This window comes from Cuculus canorus, chromosome 21, assembly GCF_017976375.1.
Source record: "Cuculus canorus isolate bCucCan1 chromosome 21, bCucCan1.pri, whole genome shotgun sequence".
In the NCBI taxonomy this organism is placed as follows: domain Eukaryota; kingdom Metazoa; phylum Chordata; class Aves; order Cuculiformes; family Cuculidae; genus Cuculus; species Cuculus canorus.
Window position 1 is genome coordinate 1,100,735 of NC_071421.1, and position 16,192 is coordinate 1,116,926.

Here is a 16,192-nt window from a genome sequence, read left to right on the forward strand (position 1 = left end):
CACTGCTTTCCTGCTGGCATATGGGATTTTGTAAAGCTTTCCTTTGTATCTGCTTTGTGTGGGATTTTATTGTCTTTCCCTTCTCTTTCAGAGGAGTAAAAGGAAAGAGCGAGACTACTTGAACATCGGCTACTCTCCTATGGAAAAAGGCAGAGCCAAAGGGCAGCCCCCCTCACCGCGGACCCAGTCTGTGTAAGTGGCACGTTTCTCTGCCTGGCCAAACTGCTTCTGCAGCATCAGAGAGAACAGCTTGAGCAAAGGTCCCGGTATTTCTGCTTTGCCAGCCTCCCTCTCCCATCCCTGAAACCTGAGCAGTTCCTGTCTATCGCATGGGGATGGCTAAAACAAACAGTTGATCCCACGGTGCTGTCAGCAGTGGTGGTAGCAGCCCACCTTGCTTGTGTGCTACACTTTTGGAAAGGAGAGGAGGAAACAGATCCAAGCCTCTAGCGAGCAGCTCCCTGTATGCTTTTTTTCTGGAGAATCAGCCAGAGTGGAACTGTCTGACCGCCACTGAGGGACTTTTATAGCAAAATCTGAAGGCAGATGAGAAGAGAGCAGATGAGAAGGAGGTGGGTTCGCACCCATGTGGAGAGGAGCAAATGCTAAGGAGCATGAATTCCTTACATAAGCAGGGATAAAAAAACTCCAAATAGTGATTTTCCCTCTTGCCCCAAGTAATGGGACATCAGCAAGTGATGGAGAAGGGGTTATAAGTTGAAGGTGAGCGAGCAGGGACGTACGTCAGTTATAATATCAGAGCTTTTGGGCACGCTGAATCGCATGGTTGGTTTTGAAAGAAGAGACAGCAGCGCAGGAGCAGAGGAGTGGGTGTTAAAGTGGAAGCAGAAATGCTTGAGCACATGCAGAATGAAAAACCCAACTGTAGAGAAGAGAGCAAAAGATGTCATGCGCTCTTCTCCCGGCATTTGGCCACCATCGGAGTACGGGTGGCTCCTGCCCACTGTGCACAGCCGTGTGCTGTCCAGAGCTAATTCTGCGGGAAGAGCCAGAGCCAGGCTGGCAGCCGGGGCGCTGTGGGATGGAGCTGGAGCAGCTGCTGCCCTGGGAGCCAGGAGAGGGCAGGAGGAGGCAGGGAAGGGCGCTGCTTGGCTCCCGTGGCACTTTGTTCCGGTGGTGCATTAGTGACCTTGCTTTCATGTAGCTTAAAGCTGAAATCTGGATCTTTTGCCGGCATCAGGAACCTTCCAAATCCTGCTGGATTTGGTGTCTGCATCTGGTTTAAAATGCCCAACTTTGAAACTGCAGCTCTGGTAAATGAGGACAGGGAGGACTGTGTGGGACTGAGATGTGCAAGGTGAGCGCTGGTATACCATGGCTGGTATTGTCGGCTCCAGAGAGCTCCTGTGCGTTCAGCTTTGGGTGTCAGACTGCTTTTAGAAGTATTTGGGTCTGGCCTTTGGAGCAGCCCTTTCCTTCCATCAGATTTTTGAAAATCCAGAGAAATGGGGTATGTAGAGAAAGCGAGTGTAGGAAGTACCAGGAACTGTAGCTGCTGATCCTGCAGAAGCTTTACATTCGTGCAAGGTTGACACATGGAAGGAGGTTCAGGGCTCCATCCCTAAGCTGTATGTGAACCTAAGCGGGGGTCGCCCAGCCAGAAGGAGAGAAAACAATGATTGAGAACAGTAGGTAGCTGAATGTTGTCCTGTCAACAAGGCTGGGGAGGGAAAAAGGGAGCTTTTCTTGGGCCATTACCCGTTTCCCACTGGCCACCTGCCTTTGAGGAAAGATCCAGAGCGGTGAGGCTGTTAATAACAAGCCTTTGTTTCTTGACAGGGTTGACGATGAGTCAGCTTCCGTCTACGAGAACCTCAACATCAAAAGCCCAAAGGTTTCGGGAATGAGTAACATGGGGCGATAAGGGAGCCGGAGGTGAGCTGTATGGAGGCTGTACAGGTAGGAATGCTTCCCTCGATTAACTGGAGTGTCACCACACTCTGTTTACGTTGCGTTTGATCCAGCTCATCTTCAGCTCAGCTTCTGTAGATCCCTGTGGCTCTGCCTCCATCAGGGAAGGCAGCTGTGCTTTGAAATTTGATGGAGCCTAAAGCTGTGGCTGAGCCCCGCGGCTGGAGGGAGAACAGGGGGAAATGGGTAATGAGATCTCAACAGGGAAAGACATTTAAAACATTACCAGGGAGGGGGAGATCAGCTTTTTTGGACTGCTATGTCAGGGAGCCACCAGGCTGGGAGAACATGAGGTGCTATGTGGCAAACATAGGAGAGACTGGGAGTGTCTCAGCCCTGTAACCTTATCAGCCCACTTTTCTCCCACTTATAAACCGCCCTTCTTCCTTCTTGTTTTGGAATGCAGGATTTACAGTGTTTACGTCCACCCTTTCCAAGTTCTGCGATCACGGACAATTTGTTTTGCCTGTCTTGCCTTCCCCAAGCACCTTGGATTCAGCGAGGAAGGAAGAAGCTGACTGTAAGAAGCAAGCGGAGTCTGTGCCTAAGAACACGCCTTGACCTAACTTATTCACGAGAAGGATCTTCTCTCGTTCTCTCCTGTTATCAGTAGGTTGATATTTATGCGGAAGAGCCTCTGGACATTCATTAGGGCATCAAGGCTCAGTTTTAATTCTTTTTTTTCTTTTTTGTTTTTTTTTTTAATTTAAGATTCTTATTTTTTACACAGAAATTGTTAAAAGGAATGGAAATGGTTGCTTGCTTAGGAGCTTTCCCAGGGCTGCCCGCTTCGGGCGTTAGCAAAACGTTAGTACACTTTAATGTTTTCATTAGGTCAATCATTTCTAAACTGGAAGTGTTTTTAGACTGAATCCTGGAGTAACTTTGCCTGTGAGGGTGAGAAATAGAGAGCACTGCCTGGCCCCAGGTATTTGCACCTCGGTCAATTCTTCTCACACTTTTGGCTGTACCAGTTCTTGATTTCTGCCAAAGCTCACCGAGCAGTCCCTGCTGCTGTCGTTCGGCGTGAGAGCCCGCTAGCTGCTCTGCACGTGGGTTTGACAGCAGAACTGGGAGACAGAGGTGAGCATCTTCATCTCTGTGTGGGTCTGAGTGTTGAGCTAAGTGAGCTCCCACCCATCTGCGGGGTGCTGAGGAGTAGGAGGGCAGCTTTGGCTGTGTGCTGTGCTTTTAGCCACCTCTAGTGAGTAACAGCCTAGGATACAGAGCTGAACCTTTTGAGCTGGGCCCCGCTGAGCTTGGTGCAGCTCTGCCGTTACCTCGCTGCGTGACCTCTTTTTTTCCCTGCAGCTCTATAACAAGGCAAGTGTTGTGTCTGCTGAGTAGGGGTGTTGTAGGAGTGGTTGTGATTTGACCAGTGCCTTGACAATGAGTGTGTCATTGAGTGGAGTATTTCAGCTCGGTCAATGAGTCTTGACTTGTGACCGCCAGTGCTTCCTGCTGTTCCAGCCCCAAGGCCTGCAAATAGTCCTGCCAAAGAACGCCTTCCTGCAGGATTCATCGGTGTCTGAAAGTGCCTTGGCTCCAAATGCCAGTGCCTGAACCTCCAGAGCGCGTGTCGGGCTGATGTTGAAGTCCTCCTGGGTCTCTGGAAGGGGATGGACTTGTTGCATGGTTGGGGTGTCAGTGGCTGGAGTGCCGGCTCCGGGTGTGGAGCAGAAGGGGTTGAACAAAAGCACAATGACATACGTTGGCTGTATTTCCTGCCTGGTCTTTCTGGCCCCTTGTCACAGGGACAGAAAAACTGTTTATTTTTATTGCACTTTTAATAAATGTTGAATATTCTCAAGGCTTTTTTTTTTTTTTTTGCTTTTCTTTTTGGGAAAGTGGCTGACAGTGGGGGCGGGGCAGCGTCGGGAATGTCTCCCATCGCCAAATGGTACTGTTCAGGGCCCTGTTTTCACTTGCTTTGAGTCTTCCTTTTGACCATACGTGAGTGAGAGGTTCAGCTGCGTGTCAGCTACCCCTTCAACCTTTGTTTCCAAACATACAGTGAGATTGGGAAGTAAAAAGGGACAGTCTGAAAGATGCTGTGACAGACCACTAGGAACAGCTGGAGCTGTGAGAACATGTCTGTGATCCTCCTGCCACCATAACAGTAGATTTTATGAGGCTGAAGATGTTCTTTCCCTCTCCCCTGCCCTTAGATCTCATCAGCGGGAGGTGAATGGTAGCAGAAGTGTAATGATAAAGCATTTCATCTCCAGTAGTGTCTCTGGGCTGGGCTTAGTCCCAAAGCACCCAGATGGAAGCGCCTTCTCTGCCTTAAGTCTCGGTGAGTCACTTTTTCCAAGAATTGGTGCTGTGAAGGTACCCTTTCAGTGTCGAAGCACAGCGGAACGGACAGGATGGTCCGAGTGAGAACCCCCGTCGAGCCCGATGGCTTTGGCTGAAGTTGTTGCCCTGCCTGGTTTGTGCAGACACGTGGCTGGCACGGGTAACTCCAGCCTGCAGCCCAGCAGCGAAGCAGTGGCACATCCAGCAGCTTTCCACAGGAGCTTTGCACAGCAGGAGACTTGAGTCGCTTCTGCTGTTGCTTCAGCCTCTCCTATTTCAACTTAGATTTTTCTGGAAAGGGAGACTGGAGGCATCTTTCATCCGGCTGGGGGGAAGTGAAAGAGGAGCAGTCTTTGCAGCTTCTCATTTTTCAGCTCAAATCAGGTAAACACAGAGGGAAGTTGCACCTGGGACAACACTGCCTCGATGGAAATAAGGGTGAATTTACAGGACAAAGCTGTCCGTGTGTGCAGGATAGTGCGACACGAGGACAGCTGATGGACGGGCCAGAGTCCAGATATTACCTGCTGTGTAGCTACCGTGATCTGGGAATGGAGCTCAGTGAACACCTCCAGCTGCAAGCAAGAAGGGAAATGTGGAGTAATTGCTACAAATTGACACCTTGCATTGTAGAAAACATAATTTAATATATACACGTATGGTACTTGCATACAATACTGTCTTACATCCATGTGTTTGAATAGAAAACATTTAATCGTAAGGCGCCTTCATCATGAAGACTTTTGTTAATCACTGTCAGAAGATCATTGCATTAAATAAAAATATAATGTAAGCAACTGGCCTGTGTCTTAATACTGACACATTTAAAGATCAGGAGGGTAAGGCTTGTCAACAGGTGTAAAACTTACGTTGTTTTGGTGAGAGTTTGCCTATGAGAAGTATGAAGGAAGCACACTGGTGAAGGAACTCGAGGGGCAGGGTGACGCTGCTGTGTCCGTGTGCCTAACAGAACTCGCCCCCTGTGTTCAAAACCTCGTTCTGGGTAGGGATGAGTGATTTTTAAGCGTCTTCTTAGGAAAATCGAGTCGATTGGTTACTCAGTTCTGTTCAAAAGCTCATCAAGTAACATAACTCAGGTGGTGGGTAGCGGGGATCAGGCCATGCTCTGTCAGCAGGAGGCAGCATTTACACCTCCAACATCAAATAACGTGACGGAAATGTTTCCAGCATGTGGATTAAGGATAATTATCAGTTGCGTATATGACTTTGACATGTTTTACCCTCCCAATCCCAGCTCCTCTTAGGAATAATAATGTAGATCCTTCAGTTTGCAAAAATAGCCCTTTATTCCCTAAGGGAGTGGGAAGAACTGCACCCATCTGGTATCCAGCCAAGCCAGCGCACGGCCATGTGCCACTGGAAGCAAACAGTCCTAGAAACCAGTCTTGTTGCTTTTAAGGCTCTGGTTTCCTTGGGGAGTTTGGCAGCAGAATGCCGAGGCGGCTCCTTGGAGCATTCCCAGGCTGGAGACAGCTCGGCAGGTGAGTGTTTCAGCCCAGCTCCTGGAAGCGGGATGCAGGTGTCCGATGTGGGCACAGAGCTGTGAGGGGAGCCGGCCACGGGGTCTCACAACAAACCGAGGAGTGCCGTCAGGGCAGCGGGATCTGTTCCTGCCTCCCTGATGTGCCGTGGAGCGCTAGATGGGAGCCAAAGGCTGCCTCACTGCTATGGGAAGATTTGTGTCACGGGAGGTGCTGCCGTGGTGTGTTTAGGGGGAAGATACTCTGGCCTGGTCATTGCAACAGTCCTTGTGAAGCAGCGGAGGTTCCCCGTCTTCAGAGCGCACTGGACGGGCCACAGAATGATGCAGAAGAGGATGATGATCAACGCAGAGAGGAGGACTATGCGTTTCCAGTCATCGCACATGTCGCAGCGGGACAACCTCCCGGCTAACCCCGTCGGAGGGGCCTCCGGGCTTTCTGGCTTGCTCATGGCGACGTCGATGGAGATGCACGAGTCTGGGTTCTCAGGGTCATCAGACGGCTCACGGCAGCAGAGCTTGGTCCCTTCCATCCAGAGCACCTTCTCCTGCTGGAGTTCAGGAGGCAGTGTGGCAAGGAGCTCCTTGCTGGTTTGAAGCGCTGGGGCTCCTTCCTGAGGGATGCTGGTTAGCTGCCGGCAGAAGGGACAGGGGAGCTGGTCCTCTGGGTGGTTTGGGGGTAGCCCTGTGCTCAGGCGGGCCACGCACTCCAGGCAGAAAACGTGGGAGCACTGGAGCAGCTTGGGTGTCTTGAAGGTGTTGTCATAAGTGTTGAAGCAAATGGAACACTCAACAGGGGAGGTTGGCTTCGGAGATGTGGGGTTCGGAGAGCCTGGCTTGTCGGTTGGGGACCTCGCCTTCCTCTTGCCATCTCCTGGGGAGGTGACAACAATGGGGCTGATGGGGATAGGGATTTCACTTGGAGATGCAGGGATGGGGCTGGTGGGAGAGTCTGGCGTGTTGGAGTGCCACAGCTGCGTGAAGCACGACATGGCGGAGCCGGTGGAAATAAACAGAGCCCTGGGAGACTCTAGAAGAGAAGAAAACCACAGCCTTCATTTTAAAAAACGTGAAGACACCCATCACCAGATGCATGTTTAACACCTTGAAAGGAACAAAGAGCAAGTTCATGGTTTCCACTGCATCCTGAGCCTGGAATAGATCCCTGCAAGAGGTAAGAATGGCACAGGTAACCTGTTGGAAGCTGCAGACTAAAGGTGAAGTTAAACATCCTGCAAAGAAGCAAGCGACCAGCAGAGTTCCACCATCCAGCCAAAGCCTTTCACCAGAACCACCACGGCATTATAGATGGGTGCAGTCTTTCCCCTTACATGGCCCCCTCTGGGCAGAAAGAACACAACAAAAACCTACCCCAGCTGGTGCTCCCCGACACCCGAGCAGGGAGGAGAGCAGAAGACTCCATGAGGTCAAGTAGGGACCTCACTATGGCAGTCTATTAGTCTGGGAGACACTCAGATATTATGGTGGCAGCATGAGCAAGGCCTAAGAGACAGATAAGACTGTTCAGTTGGGGAGGCAAAAGGGGGGCGTCAATCTTTTCTCTTTGGTGTGCTCGGGTAGAGCTTTGTGCCTTCAATCGGGGCTCTGCTCGCTGCCCAGCGGGCAAGTGAGGCCCAACCCAACGGTGCTGCCTGGGTTTGTCTGTCCACGGTGGGACCTGAACCCCCTCATGTCACAGGAGGCGATCAGGGAGGTGAGAAAACACTGTTATCTTGCAAAGTTTGTTCCCTCCTCGTCGCTGAGAAGCATCTCTGTCTTGTCACCGTGACACAGCAAGAACAGCAGCGTTGGAGAAACGGCCTCAGTGCCAGAGCAAGGGGAATTCTCCGCTGTTTCCTTGTTGCTCTGTTTTCCCCAGGGAAAGGCAGTTCTCGCCTATTCTTGGCCCTGGAGGAGTGCCAGCACAGCCCCAGCCTTGCTGCGGGCTCTCTGCTTGCTTGTGGCGTGCACGCAGGACCCTGGAGTTGCGTTAGGAACACACCAGTTCTAGAAAATTGGTTTACAAGTCACTCCAGGCTTTCCAGCAACCCAAGTATTACCTTGAATTCCAGTTATCCTCGGCCAGACACGCAGCTTCACTACATCCCAACACTCAGATGTGGGACTTTTGAGCTATTTAAGCACTTTTACCTGAAAGCAAGTGTTTAGCTTTCAGGAAATTCCCAGCAACGGGCCCCGATGCGGGATGCCTGGGGAGCATTTTTGTAGGCTGTGTCACTGAACCGACCAGCTAGGCTTGATTCTTGGTGTTGGGAGATGACAAGCCAGAAATGCTCAGATTGCTGCTGTAATTATAGGTCTCCAGGCAATGCCTCAGCAGCATGGGACAGAGCCTCCACGTCTCGGCATGACGAGCTGATTTAAGGTATCAGAAAGACCACGTATCTCTCACATTGCATGAAAAAAACCTCTATTATTTAAAAATGAAGTATCTTCCCTTCTCCCATCACAGCCAGTATTGCCAGAGCTGAAACCAACTTTATAATCCTCCCTTATTTTTCTCCTCTTATTCTAAATTAAGACATAGAATCACAGAACAGTTTGGGTTGGAAGGGACCTTAAAGATCATCCAGTCCCCCCCCTGCCATGGGCAGGGACACCTCCCACTGGATCAGGGACTCCATCCAACCTGGCCTTGAACCCCTCCAGGGATGGGGCAGCCACAGCTTCTCTGGGGCACCTGTTCCAGTGCCTCCCCACCCTCATAGTGAAGAAATTCTCCCTTATATCCAGTCTAAATCTGCCCCTCTCCAGTTTATCCCCATTGCCCCTCGTCCCATCCCCACAGCCGTTGTGAACAGTCCCTCCCCAGCTTTCTTGCAGCCCCTCCAGGTACTGAAGCTGCTCTAAGGTCTCCTCGCAGCCTTCTCTTCTCCAGGCTGAACAACCCCAACTCCCTCAGCCTGTCCTCATAGGGAAGGTGCTCAGCCCTCGGATCATCCTTGTAGCCTCATGGACCCGTGCCAACAGCTCCTTCTCCTTCTCATATTGAGGATTCCAGAACTGGACACAATACTTCTAACAATTCCCCTTCTAACCCAAACCATTCTCTAATATGATTGCTGTGAAGCTTCTCCTCAAGTTAATTTTCCCCTCACAGACACTCTGCGCTTTTCAGCTGTGATGTCTCTTTACCCTATTTTTTTTTCTGCTTACAAATCACCGTGCGTGTTTTAACACAGCCTGGCAGATGCCGATGGATTACAAATCCAAGCCTGCCTCAGCACAGAGATGAGGGAAACCCTGTTCTTCTTCTTTAACTAAATCTTCTGGTTCGCGGTACTCCCTCCCCTGTGCCCACCTCTTCGCAGTTGCTCAGCTCGGAGGATTTGTCAGATATTACGAGCAGTAAAACCAGTGGCCAAAGGTAACCTCAGAAGGAGACAGCCTTTGCTTACGCAAACTCTAATTTCATCATCTATGTGAGAAAGCTGTTCTGCTGTGGTTTTTATTAGTTTGTAGTGTGACAGCTTTAGCAACAGCAGTATCCTGACGGTAAACTTGAGGCAGTTTACTCACGTAAGTTACTTTTAAAGGAAGATACAAGCTTATGCCCGCATTTTCCCTACCCTAAAGAGGATCGTGACATTTTAGATGTTTATTAGTTTTAATCAATTTAAGAGTCTACTTTTTTTAATCAACATCTTGGTGTGATGCAGAATCTTCATCAGAGTTAACTGATTGACTTAAACAGGGAAGATACAAAGAGGAAGCCATGGAGTTGTAGCATAGGAAAGACAGTTTTAATTCATGTTCTGCCACAGAGGATGGGCCACTCCCTGCCTGCTCTTGTACCTCTCGGCGTGTGCTGGAGCGCTGATGCTGAGAAAGTTACCCCGGGTTTGGGCAGCAGGTAGCTCAGGGACCAAGACTGCTCCTGGGTGCTACTAAACGAGAGCCCACCACTAAAGCTGGAGAGTCCTGATGGAGAAACGGCTATAAACTGGAGAGGGACAGATTTAGATCAGACATTAGGAAGAAATTCTTCATGATGAGGGTAGTGATGCCCTGGCCCAGGGTGCCCAGAGCAGCGGTGGCTGCCCCATCCCTGGAGGGGTTCAAGGCCAGGTTGGATGGGGCTTGGAGCCCCTGATCCAGTGGGAGGTGTCCCTGCCCATGGCAAGGGTGGAACTGGATGGGCTTCAAGGTCCCTTCCAACCCAACCCATTCTGTGATTCTATGAGACATGCAGTGATCTCAACAGAACCACTCAGGGTTTGGGGTTTTTGTTTGTTTTCTGTTGGTTTTTTTTTTTTTTTCACTGCAAAATCACATAATTTTTTTATTTAATACAAGAACGTATCTCCCGTTGTTCAACCCTCACACTGCATTTCTCAGATCCCGCAGCAATTTGCCTCGCTTCCCCAGCTGTTTACCTGGGGTTTACAAAAACTTTGGCAACATCAGTAAATAACTAAACCATTCAGGAGAGACACATAACCTCAGATTTAAAACTAAGTCCTTTTTACTTCCCACCAAGTTCTAGAAAACTTCTTTCCACACCATAAAACCAGACAGAAGAGACCGCGCCGTTAATAAGTGCCCAACACTACTTCGTACTATGATTCCTACAGGTAGCTTTAACTCAGCTCAATACACAGCAAGTTAAGAGGTGTACAGCAGATTAAATCTATAAATACCTGTTCAGAGTGATGGTTAGAAGGAGAAAAGCATGTTCTTGGCTCTTGATTTCTACCCCTGAAGAGTCTTCTCTCCAGAGGAGAGTCTTAGGCTCAGGGTCTTTTGTATTTATAAGCTGCCTCCTGGTAGTGGAGCTTCCCGAGCTGTTTCCAACCACAGTAGGTCTGGCGAGACAAGTAACCTCTAAGAGCTCCCTGCGTACAAGTGGCCCTGCTGCTGTAATTCAGGTGTCTTTTATACCTTCCTGTCTAGAGGTGACTTACCTGCTCCACCTGCCCTTCCCCATCAGCACTGAATCACGCCGCTGGCTGTGAGCGCGCTCCCGCTCCGGCCGGTTCCTATGACAAACAGGGCAGGCTGGAATGCTCCTGATAAGGGCCAGCAGCACCGACACCTGCCTCTGCCTGCCCTGGGGAAACCAGCGAAGAAATAGTTACTGCTTCATCTTCACTGGCCTGGGAAAGACCTTCAGCTTTCTGGTAAACGCTTGCAGTCCTTCAACGACGTAATCCAGTGTGTGGATGGCCATGGTCTCGCAGGGCAGTGAATCTTCTGAAGGAAAACTTCAGGACACGTAAAACTGGCAGTTATTGTTCTCTTGTTTCTCCACAAAGGACAAATAATTTCAAGGTGTCCTTCGTTAATAGCAGGAACAAGATTCTGACGGCAAAATTCTTTGTGATTGGCTAAGAAAAATATTCTTGCAATAGAAATATTCAGTATAAACTTGAAAGCCATTTATAGATTAATTGAATCCCTCGATATAATCAACCATACGTCTGCCTCAAGCTCCTGTAACATCACTCTAAATAATACTGTATGGATCGGCACAGAGGAGGGGTTGCATTCTTTGCAGATTTGGTACTAATTGACATACAGAAATATTATTCAACCTGAAAACATTTTGTGGTTCAAAGGACATCAGATCCAGGAGGAAGAACCAACAAGTTTACACTCATGTGCAGAAAAGGAAACGAGTATAACAAACATTCAAAACTTGGTCCAGTTGTCATTCGTTGCAAATATTACTTTTCTTTGTTCAGTTTCTCAAAAAAAAAACCCACCAACACAATGCTGGGCTGTGGGGTTTTTTCAGGATGGTGTCAGGAAGCTTCTTAAAAAATGGTTGGGAAACTGCACTCTAAAAGTTTATGGAATTGGGTTCATCTCTTGGGACTGGGAAGGTCTAAATCCCATAGGTTTAAGTGGCAGTCAGGTACATCTCACCTTGGCTTTCCCGTTTCTCTGCTTCAGGTCCCACTGCTCTGTTCTAGCGAGCTCAAATCCAACATGAGGATTTTAAGAACGAGAAATTATCCAAGTTTTAAATGCGTTTTAGGATTAGAACTCAGGTTACCTGACCCTTCCGCAGCTGGAAGGATCTCGACTAGAGCACTGTTCCTCAAATGGATTCAAGATGAGCTCCATGGGTGACTCTGGAAGACAAACACCCAGTGGAGACTGCAAGTTAAGACCTGACTTGCCCAGCGCTGCATCGCGATGGTGCAGCTCCCTCGGTGCAGTTCCTGTACCACAGGGATAACAACCCATCTGCTAGAGCCATCCCAGCACCTATTTATGTTGCTGTTCAGCGATGAGTGAGGCCGGGAGCAAACGCTGTCTACAGCTGACAAAGCAGGATGTTTGTCCTTCCAGTACCTGAAGGGGCTGCAAGAAAGCTGGGGAGGAGCTGTTCATAAAGGCCTGTGGGGATGGGACGAGGGACAGTGGGGATAAACTGGAGAGGGGCAGATTTAGACTGAACATAAAGAGGAATTTCTTCACCATGAGAGCAGTGAGGCACTGGAAGAGGTTGCCCAGAGCTGCCCCATCCCTGGAGGGGTTCCAGGCCAGGCTGGATGGGGCTTGGAGCCCCTGATCCAGTGGGAGGTGTCCCTGCCCGTGGCAGGGGTGGAACGGGATGGGCTTTAAGATCCCTTCCAACCCAAACTATTCTATGAATGGATGTAAATCAGATTTTTAAGTCTTGCTTGTTTAGACATTTGCATAACCACTTTGGCAAACTGGGCTCAAAATTAATGATATTTCAGGCACAGAGTGGGGTATGTTACACTCAGTGACACACTGAGGAACGCAAGCCCTTGGTTTTGGTCTAGCTGAACCCCTTTCCCCTGCTAGTCAGTGGAACAACACTGAATCACGTCTTCCTCGTACTCTAAAAACAGACATAGACCTCTTTTAAGCCCTTTCTCCGCCGACAAGACCTGAGCTGCGGTGGGAGCAGACTCCTGCCCTCTCTGAGTTTCGGTGTTTCTGAGGCTGCTTTCCCATCAGCCTCAACTCGTGACTGTGTTTGGAACGGGTTGAGTGCGACTCAGAAGCTGAGAGCCTGGGGCAAACTGGGCCGCCCCACACATGCCCTCCCTCCGCACGGATGCAGGAACAGAGTGTGCCGACACCTCACACCTTGCTGGGATGACGATGAGGGCTTGGCTTCCAAAAGTGAGTGGGAGGCTTGCTGTTATTTTTATCTTCTGCTTGGAGGAACAGACTGAGCATGTCAGGAGCTGCAGCTGGTCTTGGGTGGATCCCAGAGGATCGGGAGCAATCAGTTGTGGGAGCACAGATTTTCATGTTTGCACTTAAAGGAGCAGTGGTACTAAGTCAAAACTGTTATTTTATTAATTCTATTATTGCCTTGAACTTGCATTACACAGGCACACCTCAGGTCCTTCTCAAAGGACTCTAAAGATACTGTTCTAAAGTGATTTTTGCTCAGCTAAGCCATGTAGGAATGAAGATGATGTAGCTGGAACACTGAGATGAGATGTAGGAGATACAGATCTCTAGCATAAACACCTTATTTCAGTGGACTTCTGTGGCTCATTTCCTACATAAATAAATAGGTAAATGAAATAAAATTAAGAAAAGGAATTACAAGCCTTCCTTTTTGGTCATAGCGTTTGTTTAGATTGTGTATTTGAAAGGGAACCTGGGAGGGATGGGTGTTGCCTGGTCCCCAGGGCTGGTCAGATTGGCTCCATCCAGAGACCTGGTGTAGGATCCCACCTGCAGTGAATAACTGTGATTGAAACCTTGAGGCTTTTCATTGTTAGACCCTCCCCACCACCACCTGTCCTTATTTCACCAGCATCAGGAAACGTTCTCATCTCCTCCGGGATCGTAGATGAAATGATGCGATCATCTAAACGGTATTCTTTTCGAGGGGGGGAGGTTTGTGTATGATGACTATTCTTATCAGTACCCAAAAACTGGTTGAGAAGATGACATTTAAGCAGTTGCAAGCCAGGCTCCTTAGTGTGAAGAGAAGCAAAGTAAACTGCAGAGTAATAAAATCAGACTGGTGATTACAGCTTTAGGCTCTCCCCTTGGCTTGTCTTTACCTCCACTACTACCCAAGTATATAACCCTCTTCATTATCTGTGTGGTTCATCTCAGTAGATAAATTAAAGCCATCAAATGAAGATGGGTAGAGAAAAAAACGAAAAATGACCAAGCACTGAGCAAGAAGCTTCCTCTGCTCTCCTTCCCTTCATCCAGGGCTAGCTAGTTTCTCACTATTATCTATCACTTACCACATCTGGGGTGCTACCTTTTTGTTCATGTTTTGGGCATTGTTTACAGCTCTGATTTGTTGGGCTATATCCTAAGGCAGTGTATGAAGCCTGGAAGGGCTTTAGAAGGCTTTTTGTGCTGGGAGAAGCCCAAGGGAGCCACTGTTATGGAAGCACAAATGTGTCAAGAGCCAAACTAGGTTGGACTTGGTCTTTGCAGGACAAAACTCCAATCTATGTAGTGTATATTATATTATTATACAAAACACATGTCTGCTAGGTTTGTGGAGCTGTACCTTCATTTTGAGAAGAAAATATACAGGTATGGCTTAGGACAGATGTACTGGTTTTAACTGGGTGAGAACAAGCCTGTCTGAATCAAATAGACTTGCACAACATGGAATACAAGTCTCTGTGGGGTTAAATGCTTACAGCAGGAGGACACCACTTAGCCTATGTCTTCTACTAGCTCATGCCTTTGTGTGCCAGCCCTTCAGCTGCTGAAAGCCAGTGAGAATACATACATACACACGCACCCCCGCTTGCGTGGCGGTGGGCAGCTCTCCACCTTACGCTGCTATCGTCTCTTCGTCAGACGCAAAAGAAGCGGTGAGACCCAGTGCTGCTCGAGTTTTCCTGGCAAACAATTCTTTGGCCTCGAGCTAGCACCACCTCTTCATCCTGAGAGTGTTCCTGGGAGTCAGAAGGCCTGGTGCTCCGTGCGATTAATGCTCCGGGGTGGTAAACAGCACCATTAAGTGATGCTTCCCACGCTAACTCATGGATCTCTTTTGTTTGCCTGCCTTCACGTGCAGCTCGCTGCCCGGCCAGGTGTGGGCTGTGAAGCCTTATCATTGCTGCCGTAGCTCTGCACCTACGGCTAGACTGGGCTATTTAAATTCCAAAGTATGCATTATTTACTGTCAGGAAAGAGCCTGGGTGAGTCACCTGATAAGCCAGAAGTGAACCACCTGTGGGATCCTTCTAATATAATTATATTTCATCCTTCTCTAACTGTTTCTATCAGACAATCTCAAGACACCTCACAGAGCCAGTGAACTTAGCCTTCCAATAACTTTGTTTATGGAGGACGTTATCTCGTTTTACAGCTAGGCAAGTTTTGAGGTGCACGGGAAGCCCAGACAACATTGAGAAATGCTGCTGTGACCTTTGTGCAAGCAGCAATTCCTGGACAAGCTGTGCCCCTTAGCAGGGTGACTTACAAGAGATGATCTTTCAGATCCCTTCCAACCCAAACCATTCTATGACAAGACTGTAAGCGGACGGTGGAGCGAGAAAAGCTCTCAGAGTCGTGCACTACCAATAAATGTCCACTAAAGTATCTTGATAGACATTTAGAGAAAAACCACTCCTGTTACGTGGAGCCACAGATTGTGCCCTTCAGGTGACTCCCATGCTTTAAACGATGCCCATCCTTACTGGCCAAGCCCAAGTTCTGGACCCATGTGCCTCTGTATTTCAATCTCATTCAAACACTGGATCCGCCTGGCACCTAACTTTGCGCTATTCTTCATTTCCTGTCGTCACCAGGCAAGCAGCATGATTAGATAATCATTACAAGGTACGGGTGCAGCATAGCAATTTTCCTGATAGCCTCTAACTCATGTGACTATTATTCTTCAGTGGCTTGAGGCTGTGTGATTCAGCCACTCGCAGCTGGATTCTCAAATAGCAAGAATAGCATCCATTCCCTGGACATAAGGTCAGGTCTTTTTTTCTAGCCCAAGCTTTCTGAAGAAGTAAGCGACCAACAGCTCAACTGTGGTCTAGAAGTCACTGGTGATCCATGATGCCATGCCTGGGAGACTGTTGGCTTTCCAAATGTCTATGCTGCTTCTATAGCGGCTTGCAAGGAAAGTTTGATAGCAGTGATCATAAACAGTGGCTCAAAGGAAGAGTAAATCACACCAGAATTAAGGCTTCGTAAGTATTCAACGAGTGTGGCAGTTCTTCCAGTGATGATACCCACAATGTGGCCCATAAGCAGAGTGGGCTTAGCTGAAAGAATCATAGAATGGTTTGGGTTGGAAGGGACCTTAAAGATCCTCTAGTTCCAAATCCCCCATGGGCAGGGACACCTCCCACTGGATCAGGATGCCCAAGGCCCCATCCGACCTGGCCTTGAACACCTCCAGGGATGGGGCAGCCACCACTGCTCTGGGCACCCTGGGCCAGGGCCTCCCCACCCTCACGGTGAAGAAATTCTTCCTTATGTCCAGTCTAAATCTGCCTCTCTCCAGTT

General features: G+C 48.9%; 2 protein-coding genes across 4 annotated transcripts in view; one reads left to right on the top strand and one right to left on the bottom strand.

The window, feature by feature from the left end:
* LOC104055615 (tyrosine-protein phosphatase non-receptor type 11) overlaps positions 1-3,683 on the top strand; it is a 51,407-nt gene extending 47,724 nt beyond the window's left edge. Inside the window, exons 14-16 of the mRNA XM_054085866.1 lie at positions 92-192; positions 1,801-1,920; positions 2,339-3,683. Of these exons, the coding sequence (XP_053941841.1) occupies positions 92-192; positions 1,801-1,885 (186 nt within the window). The 3' untranslated portion in view covers positions 1,886-1,920; positions 2,339-3,683. The remainder of the gene's footprint in view (positions 1-91; positions 193-1,800; positions 1,921-2,338) is intronic.
* A 183-nt stretch (positions 3,684-3,866) lies between these two features.
* Positions 3,867-10,584, bottom strand: RNF223 (ring finger protein 223). Of its 3 annotated transcripts, XR_008453241.1 has the most exons (4): positions 10,393-10,584; positions 7,103-7,234; positions 5,100-6,761; positions 3,867-4,805 (listed from the first exon to the last, which is right to left on the bottom strand). XR_008453241.1 is itself a non-coding variant. In XM_054085867.1 (3 exons), the coding sequence occupies exons 2-3, from the start codon at positions 7,152-7,154 to the stop codon at positions 5,917-5,919; spliced, it is 897 nt and encodes a 298-aa protein (XP_053941842.1). In that variant the 5' UTR covers positions 7,155-7,234; positions 10,393-10,584; the 3' UTR covers positions 3,867-5,916. The 3 variants fall into 3 exon arrangements, 2 of the variants coding, with proteins under 2 accessions (XP_053941842.1, XP_053941843.1); XM_054085867.1 differs by having other exon boundaries at positions 3,867-6,761; XM_054085868.1 differs by lacking the exon at positions 7,103-7,234 and having other exon boundaries at positions 3,867-6,761.
* Between the last annotated feature and the right edge of the window lie 5,608 nt (positions 10,585-16,192).